This window comes from Patagioenas fasciata, chromosome 7 (assembly GCF_037038585.1).
Source record: "Patagioenas fasciata isolate bPatFas1 chromosome 7, bPatFas1.hap1, whole genome shotgun sequence".
NCBI lineage: Eukaryota > Metazoa > Chordata > Aves > Columbiformes > Columbidae > Patagioenas > Patagioenas fasciata.
Genome location: NC_092526.1, coordinates 8,607,674 through 8,619,893, shown reverse-complemented (window position 1 = coordinate 8,619,893; position 12,220 = coordinate 8,607,674). Strand labels below are relative to the sequence as shown.

The window sequence follows — 12,220 nt, the reverse complement described above, 5'->3', positions numbered from 1 at the left end:
CTCTCCACGATTACTAGAAAACTTACACAATTTTTACAACACAGGGAAAAGCAGCTTGAGTAGCAAGAGCAAAGTACCAGAAATCACCATCTGCCTGCTGGGATGGGGATTCATAACTAAGCAGTATACCCAAACACATCAGGTGCCATTCCTTGTGCAAGGGAGGCACATCTACAGCTGGCACAGCTCAGGCTGGGCTTTCCCTTTGGCAGTCTGGTTTATGGTGTGTATTTTAAGAGATGAAAGAGCCATCGGCTGGACCCACACAGCACAGAGGTGCCCAACTTCTCTTTAAAACATGAAGTTTATATTAAAACTGCCACAAAAAATCATAAACATGTTGTTGTCCTGCCCAACTCACAGCAGTGCCAGTAGGCAGAAAACACAAACTGCAACGTCCCACCAGCAGCAGCACCCTCAGCTGCCTGCGCTCAGCTGTTCAAGTCATAAATAACTCGTTCATCCCAACAATAACGTTCGGTCACTAGCGTTTTCACAAAATGAAGAGATGAGCCTAAACTCACTTGGCATTGATCTTTGATTTAGTTTAAGTTCAGCTGCGAGAAAATACGAGCTTTTGAGCACATGAAGTCAATTAAACCTGGAGTCCTACTTTGTCTAGCTGAATAAATCAAATTCCTGAAGATCGGAAAAGCAAGCCAAGTTCAGGCAGGCCAGTCTGCAAGGGCTTTTTAGTGATCCTTGCAATTTTCTGTGCAGAAGCAGCACTGGTCCAAGTCACCTGGCAGTCACCAGGGCAATAAAATACAAGTGTCCTTTATGCTGCTCCATAACAGCAATCCCATTAAAACCTCCGTTACACAATAAGCATGGTGATTGCATGGTACATTTTATGATTAAGAAGAAACACCAGCATGGGGTTTTTGACCCCTCATATTTCTACATGTGTCCTGGATGCTTCCAGTTCTGCCACCTGCCACATCCCACGGCCGCGGCTCTGCCCCAGGTCAGCACTGGGAGGGGAAGGTGGTTACTGGTGGGTGCTGCATCCATCCATCCCTGGCCAGGTTACCCCCGTGCACTTCATCAAAGAAACATGGAGAGGTTAGGCAAAGGATTTAGTGTATCCTTGGGATGCTAATTACCCACACAACAGGATTTCAAAAACAAGAGAGAAAAAAATAATTGCACACAGGTGCAAATTGTAATTGCCTTTATGTAATCTCCCCAATAATGAGCCTTAGAAGATGAAAAAATACCACTTAATTCTAACCTTAAAAAACAACCAAACAAAACACCAACAGTTGCCTTTTACAATTAACCTTCTGGATGCTTTAAAGCCAACCCAGCACAGAACAACCATGGGAGGTACAAATTTAAGGAGAACAGAGGATTTTCTGAAATGGCCTTTTATTCACGTTGTACTGCCACATGTTTTGATCTGGTGTTACAGGTGCAGAACACCCCAATGTGAACCACTCCCAGAGTTATTCTCAGTGTACAAGACTATAATAGAGTATTATATCTTGTGTGTTTATGTATTGATGACTCTTTGTGTTCAGTCCAAGTTGTTAATGGGAGCTGCCCATATTTTTAGTTCCCTAATGTATCAGAGAGCTGCCATGGCTGTGTACCTTCTCCAAAATTATCTCTAAAGCATGAAATAAACCCCACAACATTGTAAAAACACCCCTACCTATTTCATTCTGTGAGAAGCTTAACATCATTTTAAGTTACAGCTACAAGAAAATGAGCGTTGTGTAAAGCTACAGGTACTTTCCCCTCCTTTCTCTTCCACACACGACTAATAGAAGTTTAAAGAAATTTTCTTGGAGCCATCAATCAACAATTTCAATAATGCAAAACTAAGGTCCTACATCCCTGATTTTGTAACTAATGTGCAGGGAGCCAGATACAATTGTACACATCTCACCTGAGCACACCAGGCACTGTACGAGCTGCGCAGGAACACTTGGGGCACACGTGCTCCCTCCTCTTCTGAGACCTGAGGTCCACCAGCGAGGCAACACAGCTTCCCTCCGGAGCATGAGATTTCTAGTTCTGTACAAAGGACCACGAGTTCGGTGTGGAAGGTGCCTAAACCCACACCATCCTGGGCGGCTTTGGCTATATTTATCCAGTTTTGACAGCAGGGCTCACTCACAATCTAGGAAAAATAAAACCGTCTGGGCCTTACTCCTGAACATGCCCAATTCATGACTAAGTCCCCAGCAGTACCTGCACTTCCTGCATTAAATACAGCTGGAATGCAAAACCCAACTTATTTTACACTTGGCAGCAACGCCTGCTCTCAGCCTGACAGCTTTCACACTCAGATGTCAACTCTTCCACCAAAGAATTCATTTACAAGCTGGCTCATTTCTTTGACAAGCAACTTGCTAATCTGGTTACAATTGCGTCAGATACAGTGACCAGCCCTACAACCACCCCCACCACTGGCGAGCGCCCATTTCTACAAGATACCAACCTGCCAGACCTGCCCTCCTGGTGCAGCCTGTTTCTTCCTATTCTGCCTCCCCTGTCCTGCCAGAGCCCAGTGGTTGAGCCACAGCACAGGAGAACCACCCGTCTTCTCCTTGTTACCCACCACAGCCAAGAACAGCCAAATCGTGAATATTTGGATACCACCACTCTAATCCAGACAGCTTTTTGCAGCACCCAAGACCATCTCAATAACTCACAGCCTGTCAAGGATCCATATAAAATCAGATTTGCTGAAGAGCTTCAACTCTTGTTGCCTCTTGGAGTCTCCCCAAATCCGTGACCGCAGCTCCCACCCCTCGGGTTTCCTCCACATCAACTTAACTCTGCTGGTGCCTTCTCACCAACTGCCCCAGCTCCTCCAAAGTGCCAAGTGTATCTATGTATCAGGAATTTTTTGCCTTTTATTTTTCCCAAGTGAATTTTTAAGATTACTTTCTAGTGGGGGAAAAAAACCCACAACCTTGCCTTTTCTTCAGGTCATTGCAGTGCATCAGAAAACTCGGTCACTAGAGCGTGACACAGCAGCAGAACCAGAGGATTGTCGGAAAAGCACAGCTTAAATTAACTTCTTTATTTTACACACATTTGCCTATTGGTCTTTCTTACCACATGAATCAGTCAGCACTTATTTGAGAAGTCACTATTTGAAAAACTCTCAGAAATTGTATCATTCATAGGGACATGTTAATAATATAGTTTCGTAATACAATTATTTAACATTTTCTTGTTTGCACCAAGATTCTATTCGATTCTAGCATGTGAAGTTTTATAATGCTTGCTGTAAAAAGACTTTCCCATATTTATCCTCATTTTGGAGTCTCATTTATCACGCTTCGAAGCAACTAGAAGCTCTGGAAGTTGATAAGCTTCTCTGAAAAAATCTGAGGAATCTTTACAATTCAGAAGAAACCAAGAGATCTCCCTCTTGTGGTCTTCTACACAAACAGCCTCAACTACATTTGTGAGTTCAGAAGTGTCTAAAGAGGTTTTTTTTTCATCAAATATTAACAAAAATTTTAAGTAATTCCATTCAACATATGAAGTGTTCTTCCTAGAAAGAATGAGAAAGAGATTGTTTTCACTTTATTTTTATCTACATGGTATTTTCTTGCAGAAAAACCACAGAGATGTAAAACGCAGCACTGTCTCCTGTAAACCACCACTTGAAAGAAAGTGGGGGGGAAAAAGTTACAGAACAAAGTAGATGAACAAACCTAACAATGGAGGAGATGTTAGGTTTATATAGATAAGTGCTATCTAGATGAACATATAAACTTCTAAAATGCTCACACTTCAGTTTACACAATGCACATAATGATCTCTACCTCACAGACCAATCTGACTCCTCAAAAAACACAGCGGATATGTAGGAACCCATGCTCACAGCTTCCCGTGTAAGGAGATTAACAAGTCTGACACAAACATAAAAAGAAATTTTGTGCCTTTATTGGAATGGTGTTAGGCTTTAAATACACCAATTTTGATAACCTGATTATTTGGTTTTTAATTAGAAATGACACTACAGAACTGCAAATACTGGTCCAACAGTCTTGTCTTTTTTTTTTGTCTTTTTTTTTTTTAAAGCAAGAGATAGTATGAAAATGCACCAAGTAATCAGAAAGCACTAGCAGGCGTCGGTTAATCCAAGATACTAGCTTCTTCGTTCCAAAAGCACTCGCAGTGTATGGAACCCAGGATTTAGACTGGTCATGATTTGCAAGAACGAGTTGCATGAGTCATGACTTTTTTTCTTTTTAATTTACTTTCAAGTTGGTCTCTGGTAATTTCTTTTCCTCAAATATTACAGTTTCTTTAATCATATTTTTTTCCTCAAAGTATAAAAAAGTATGAAATATAAACAAGCTCCTGCACCGCACCCATGAAAGGGTACAATGGAAGCAATAGAGAGCTGACTATCTACACACCGTCAAATCCCATCAAATCTTGGATAATTCATTAATATACAAAATATCAGGGCACAGAAAGAACTAAAATCCACTTTTTTTGTTCTGTTACGCACAGGTTCGAATAATCAATCTAAAGAAAAAACGTGATCATTTTGGCTTTCCACTACATCTGCATGTTGAGACACTTATTAAAATAATCCTGCTTAATTGTGTTTGGTCTTTTTCTTATTGTCAAGTCATGTTTGTTACCTTAATACCAGCCATCAGACAAACAAGTAATCAGAAAGACTCCTCTTCCTCCCCACCTCCCCAGCCCTGACCCCTGCCAGGTCACAGCTTTAAGACATGACCCCAAACACAGGGTTGTGACGACAGATGCTAGGACCAATCTCTTCATAATCTTTTTTGGTATGGCACACTTGGTAGAATTCAGGCTGTAAAGGGAAGGAGAGAAAAAAGCAAATTAGTCAGTGGTACGTACACCTTAACATTTCAGTAGCAAATGGAAAAAAATAAACACAAATAACTGGGAAGTTCTGATATTAGTATTACATCACACATCACTAAACACTAACGCAAGCAACGTATTTTGCCGCAAAACTAAAATGTGCTATTTGACAACTCTCACAAAGCTGTAATTTGGCTCTCATTTGTTCTTTTGAATCTTTAAAGTCTAATGCAAAAACTTCAAATGGGGCAGGGAGGGTATATTTGCTACCTGAGGCCTATCAGAAACCCCCCAACTGCATTCAATATAAAGCAAACAAAAAATAAGAACTCCAGAAGTGCAGCCAGAGTAACTAAAACATGCTAAACTTTATAGCCAACTTACTGTGGAAGCCAGCATTGATCCGCCAAACCAAACAGCGTATCTTTGCATATGGTGTGTAATGACTTGTACATCAATAGGCTTAGGCTATAAAAGGAAAAAAAAATATACATGAAAGGTCACTTTTGCTGGTAAAAACTAGATCTCTTTTAAAAGGAGTGCATATTCCAAGCCTACTTTTCAAAACAAGTATTTTCTTAAATGCTGAGTAGGTAAACTTACAGTTATAGCATCAGATTTTTTAATGTACAACCCAGACTAAGAACAGCTCTTGTTTATAAATCACCAGTTACCACCTTTAATGAACTTCAAGAGATATTTATTTGCATTCACACCAATTTTCTCCCAAGAGTGTTCTTCTCCAATCATCGTTCTATTTTCTGCTGAATTTCTTCAGGGACTGTTTATTTATGTAAAAAGGGGTCCATGCTACTTACCCCTTTCAAAAAAGCACTTCAGAAAGCTAATTTTTAAGTTTCATATCGTTATTTTAACAAAGCATCAGTTGCAGACTGAAATTTTATAGGACCAATACAGCCAGTCGTGCTTTTCAAAATGACACCACTCATCCCAGTCAGCCCCTTTCCCTCATATCCACACAAGCCTTCATTCCTTACTTGTGCTTATCAAAAACTGCAGCGCACGTACCAGTTTTAGAAGTAGTTTGTTCCAGTACAACCTGCCGAAATCTAAACAATTTGAAACAGTATCTAAAAATAATTTGTAATATATTTGCACAGTTCAAGTCAGTGACCACCTGCAATGCCAGTACTCTGAAAAAGGAAAAATCCAATCAGATGTCTTTATTATATCCTGTTTCCTTACTGAGCTGTAGAAGTCTGGTAAGGAGAACTAAGATTAAATGAGGTTGCTTGAGCCAGAGTACTGTATATAACTGAAAATTCAAAGTTGTCTACATGGCATATATGAAGCCGTACTGCGGGTTTTAAGGATTGTTGGAGCTCATCTAGCTAGATTACTAGTAAAAAATGTATTAGGAAAAATCACTTCAATCTTGCCTTAAAAGGAAAAATCAAAATAATTTTTCTCTCTGCTGATATCTTATGTATGCAGAGTCAACAGAAAAACGCAAAAGGTAGATCAGAGGTCAAAAGTGGAAAGAACAAAAATTAAGCATCATGCAGTTTAATGAAAACATGAAGTCATTTCATAGGATCACAGGATAACTTCGGTGGGAAGGGTCCCCCCAGAGTGTTTCTAGTTCAGCCTCCTGCTTAATGCAGAATCAGCTTTGAGGTGCGAGGAACTTATTCAGAGTTTTATCCAGCTGAATCTCAAAAACCTCCAAGGATGGAGACTGTAAAAACCTTTCTGGGCAGCCTGTTTAATGGTTGATTATCCCCAAAATGAAAAAGTTTTTCCTTTTATCCAAGCTGAACTCATTTTGTTTCAACTTATATCTATTGTCTCTCATGCACCCACCACTCTGCACTGCCACACACACCAAAGGGCTGCTACAAGGCTCCCAAAGCCTCTTCTCCAAACAAGCTGGACCCCTCAGCCTTCCTTCATTGGACATGTGCTTCAGTCCTCTGACCATCCTGGTGGCTCCACAATGAGCTTGCTGCTCCCTCTCTCCTAATTATCTTTAAGTTGAAAAGACTGAGGATGATGATTTACAACTAATCAATAAGCACTAAGCACATACACACAAAAAAAAGCTGGGGTTTGGCCAACTGCTTTTAAGTCCCATCCTTGCATTAGGCCAGACTGATTCAGTTCAAAAATAATGGACAAGCAGCACAAGTGCCTATCAGGGGAAACAGCACTATTATGGCTTCCCACAATGAAAGGATTATATAAATATTTTCCAGTACCAGTCTACAATTCTCTACAACATATGAATCTCTGAAAAGCTTCTATAAGAACTTGAAATAAAAATGAAGACATTTCAACAAACAAGAACATCATTGCAATACGGTATTTTCACATTTTCCAGGTAACAAGGGAGAGAAAGATGCCTGTTAAACACATTAGCAGCAAGAACTAACCTTCAGTCTGCCACCACTAAGTTCTTCACTAAGTTTCAGTCTGGCATCAACGGTCCTTTTCAAGTCTCGCTGTAAACGGCGACCAAAGTCCCTGAACATGGTTGAGCCTCCAGAGAGGACAATATTCTGTTTTAAGTAACAAAAATTATTAACTACTGCTGAAAATTTACATCTCCAACCTTATTCAATTCTTAAATTCTAAATATATTATTTTAATTACAGTTAACAGGTATGCTTTTACTGTAAGCTTTAAATCATCTAACACAAGCCTGGCAGAATACAAAGAGATTGCCACATTAGAATCGGCTGTGCTTTAAAACCCATTTTTATCTTAGTACATCTCTCTCTCGCTCAGGTTGTGTTTCCCTTACTTCTCTTTCCTTTAAAAGAGAGTTTGAGTGATGAAACATATTCTCAAAAAAGTGTAAATGAACAACATAAAGCCTTCTGCATATTGGACTTCTTTCTAGAAAAATGGTTAATTTTGTCATTGGTTTGTAGTTTTGTTTTTTAATAGTTTCAAATACTTATTTCAGCATTCTGAAACAAGCACTAAAAAAATCATTATAGCTACTGACCTTATACAGAGGACGTCTAACATCAATGGGACAATTCTGAATAACTTCATCTACTACTTCTGAGATTGGTTGCGTAAAGTCAGGATTAGCAAACTGTAATCAAAAATAAAACCAGAAGTCAACAAGTAGGACCACAAATTGTATATCAGAGGTGTCATGACAACTAATAATGGAAATAGTTATGTTAGCTATTTTTGTTGCCATTTATAAAAGGTTTGAAGGAATAAACCTGAAGAATATATTTTGTCAGCTATTCTTTTAGCTTTTGTTACCCACAACAGGTCAAAGAACACACGCCCTTCTCAAATGCTGAGCACCAGGGCAAAACAGAGTAACACGAAAAATCTGCAACAGGAGAACACAGAGAGAGGACAGAGAGGGAGAAAAAAAGGCTTTATTCCCTTTTAGTTTTTCCCAACAGTAGAAGAGAGACTGAGGGTTATAAAGGTAAGACGACAGAATATTTGGAAACTTGACTTTTCAAAAGACAAGTAAGAAAACAGGCTACAATGTGGTGAGACCTGGAAATTCTATTAAATATTTCAAGATGAAAATATAAGTTTAGTAATCCATTTACTTTAAAAATTTCAAAGATAGTGCTTTGTTTAGGTATCAGCCTGAATTTGTATAAAAATTACTAACAATCAAGAATCAAAGCCACACTGACTTCCAATAGCTGGTTACCTATCTACAAATAAGGAGAAACACAAGTCAGAATAATCACTTATTTAGAAGTTTACAAATTCTCTCAACTAAAATGCAACTAAACCAAAGTGTAGACAATTTAAATCAACTTACCTCAGGATGGAAGAAAATCTCTGGCCCCAGGAACCTCTCATAGCCAACATCAATGGTAAATTCTTTCTTTGAGATAGCATTAATTCCAGTATACTGTTTAATCCACTTTGTACCATCTGTGTCATACTTGTTAAATTCTTTTACTAAGTCAGGGCAAACATAACTAAAGCGTTCCTGAAAATTCAATATGTACAGTTAGAAGTATCTTCTTAAGTATAGCAGAGAAGATGGTATGAACTTAAAAGGTTTAAATTACTATAGTATTTTCAAAAATAGGAGTTTTAAATTGGCAGATATAGAAAAGGCCCCCAAAACGGCTGAACCGACATTTACTGTATATGGTTAGATAACGGCTCTGCTACTACAAATCATTTCTGTGCAGCACTGAAAGCACATCTTGCTGAGCTCAATTACTTTTCTTCTATTTTTCCTCTGAACGTATATGATGGTGAGAAATGAGTTCTAAAGCATATTGAAGAATTGCCATAGAAACAAGGTTTAAGAGTACTTTTAAGCTGGATGTCTTTCAGAATAGCTTTGTACTACGAGAAAGAACATATCAACATAAAAGAGCAATTACAGCTCTTTGCATTGCACATCCCACCAAGAATATTTGCCACTGAATATTACAATAATAATAATGAAGGGAGGAGAAAGGGGAGACTACAAGTGAAGAGTGAAATTCTAGGCCTAATTGAGTATAACTCAACAATATACCTTAAATGTAAGCTATTTGATATTATTACATTATTTAGACATTCTTATATTATTTAGAGACAAAACATCCTTATTTGGAAGGACAATGGTTTTAAGATATTATTGTATTTTAAAAACAGGTATCAAGCTCCGATCTAAAATAACCTTAACAACTGCGATGTTCACTTTACCTTCACTGCTTTAGCTGTTTCCAAGGATTGTTCCGGAGGAATTCCTACTTCTCGCTCCCTCAGCAACTGCTGAATGAAGTATGTTATATCTCGGCCAGCAATTGGAATGTGTTTGATACAGCTGCCAATCACGTATCCTTCAGCCTGTACATAAAATTAATTGGGAGAAAGATATTGACAAGAGTTCCTTTCAACAAAGCTTAGGAGGAAGAGATAAAGACATGGAGTCTAAATTTCTGTTCACTACCTGCGACTGTGAGGCTGAAGCCCTTTAACACTGGCTTGTTTTAATTACCAAAAATCCAATTCTTCAGAAGCCTTATTTTACTTTAGTGTTTCATTTTGCATTGGTTCATAATTCTTACAAAGTCAGGAGGAACAGAAAGGTCACTAGTACATAAGGCAGACAAATAGCTATACTCACTATTCCTCGGCCTTTATTTTCTCTTCAAAATGAGGTTACTCTTACCAAAAAGGTCAAGGAACCTTGTATCGTGAAATATTATTTTAGAATAAATGATGTGGCTCTGCAGTCACAGCCACTGATGTAAGACGTTACAATCCACATGAACCAAAATTAATTTTCTGAAAGCAGGGAGAAAACGCATCATTTCAGCACATTAATTGAGACGCTTAGAACATCAGACCGGCCCATGCTCATCCATCAGTCTCCCCTTGGAAGTCACACTCGTCCTGGGGGCCAGTATCGTGGCATTACAAATATCTGGTCTAAACACAGAAACCAAAAGCATTCAAGAGCAGCTTTCAGCCTCACCAGACCTGCTACATCCAAACAGACGAATCCAGACATCACAGCAATATTAAATGTTTAAAACTTCCTATATACACCTTACATTCATATAAAACGTTCTACCACAGAAAATAATGTCATAAAAAAATACCACTGTTGTTAGCTTCACTATAGTGATAACTGTGTTAACTCCTCTTTATCCATTTTATTATAAAAATGGTATACTATTGCTGTCAATTTGTTCAACATGTTTAAAAATTCCAGAAATCAAGCAAGTATCACTCTACAAAGGAGCTTAATGAGTGACATAAAATAACCACTCATTTCAATTAAACAAAACAAACCCATAGATCAGGAAGCTTAACTGTTTAAAACAGCAATTTGAACTATTAAATACAATTTTTCAAAAGTTTACCTATAAAAGGTTTGGAATGTCAATTGTTTCCTACTTATTAAAAATACGCCATCTCAGATGAACTGATTGAACAAAGATTTAGCCACTATATTCCACTAAGATTAATAAGAAATTGCCACATGACAGCATATATTTAATCACCACCAGTGCTATTATTTGGTCTAAAACAACATTTTGAAAAATTGAGGTTACCGTGGCATGATAAAGCTTTGCATAAATTTCAATCTTAAAAATGGCAATCTAACTTCATTTTGAAAAGAAGAATGCATCTGGTGTCTAGACACGCATTTCACTTCCCAAGGAAAGATGGGTAGAGACATACAACCAGTCACTTGAAATAAAGAACATTATCAAGTGCTTCCCAATTACAAAATTTCAAATATGTAGCTTTGTAAAAGGAAACACATACCTACAGCAAAAACAATAATTTGACAGTTAAGAAACTGCAGCTGTGCATGCTAAATATCTATTAAAACATCACGATTATACCAGTTTTTGCTTTTAGCAACTTGATATATTAGAACAGAAAATAATTAACGTGAGAAGTCTGTTGTTGGGGGTTTTTTGGTTGTTTTGGTTTTTTGTGTTTTTTTTTTTTTTTTCAGTCAAGTAGGAACTTTTTTCTTTTTGCTTGTATCCCTGATGTGTGATATCATACTACTAAATATTGGCCAACAGATGGAGAAAAATTGTAAATGATACTATATCTGCCCTCAAATATTTTGCATTATTTATGTTTTATATACTAATTGACTGAATTAAACAAAAAAGTTTCCAAACTTTTTGGGCTGGCTATTTTAAAAAGCATATTCAAATACCAGCAAAACAAACTGAAAATATGATAAAGGAATACAATTTCATTGATCACTTAGAAGATGATTTGTCAAGGCTGTGCCAAGATAAATCACTGAAAGACAATATACCCTGACAAGCTCTGCGTGCCAAAGAGTTGAGAGTTTCTGCGTTACAAAATAAACAAAAAACCTACAACCCTGGAAATTAGGTGACATTTTTGAACATTTCTAGCTATAATTCAGTCTGTATAAGTGTAAATTTCAGAGAAGTTATAGAACAAACTGTTCTCCAGTTTAATGGTTTTGATGCATACTTACCACAGGAATAACATGAGTGACACCATCGCCACTGTCTATAACTGTACCAGTCAGTGTTCGTTCTCCTACTTGTCTTGACGTCCAAGAGGCAGCTAAGGCAAGGACAGCCTTGGAAAAGAACACGTACGAAAAACCAAATCTTAATACAAGCACCACACTGCAGATCCCACCTTCCAGGAGCCCTCCCAACACACTCAGCCTGACGCTCTCCTGGTAACTTACCCCATGGAAACTGATATAGTAACATCATGTTTGTGTACACAACAGCTCACAAAAAAAAGAAGCTGCATAAATGTGGTTTTTGACTCCTGATGCTTTTAAGCCACGTTGCAACAAACAATTTTTCTGTTACTCCATATTGAGAGGGATTCAATTCTTGGTCTAATACCAGTAATACTATTTATTATTATGAAGTGGTGTGGTGGTGTTTTGTTTGTTTAAAAATTTAAGATGCAACAGGTACAT

General features: G+C 37.9%; 1 protein-coding gene across 1 annotated transcript in view; it reads right to left on the bottom strand.

Moving 5' to 3' along the window:
• Window positions 1-3,890: 3,890 nt before the first annotated feature.
• ACTR3 (actin related protein 3) overlaps window positions 3,891-12,220 on the bottom strand; it is a 30,742-nt gene continuing 22,412 nt past the window's right edge. Inside the window, exons 6-12 of the mRNA XM_065840940.2 lie at window positions 11,756-11,863; window positions 9,478-9,621; window positions 8,591-8,764; window positions 7,793-7,885; window positions 7,215-7,340; window positions 5,206-5,289; window positions 3,891-4,807 (exon numbers count right to left, since the gene is read on the bottom strand). Coding sequence (XP_065697012.1) covers window positions 4,712-4,807; window positions 5,206-5,289; window positions 7,215-7,340; window positions 7,793-7,885; window positions 8,591-8,764; window positions 9,478-9,621; window positions 11,756-11,863 — 825 coding nt within the window. The 3' untranslated portion in view covers window positions 3,891-4,711. The remainder of the gene's footprint in view (window positions 4,808-5,205; window positions 5,290-7,214; window positions 7,341-7,792; window positions 7,886-8,590; window positions 8,765-9,477; window positions 9,622-11,755; window positions 11,864-12,220) is intronic.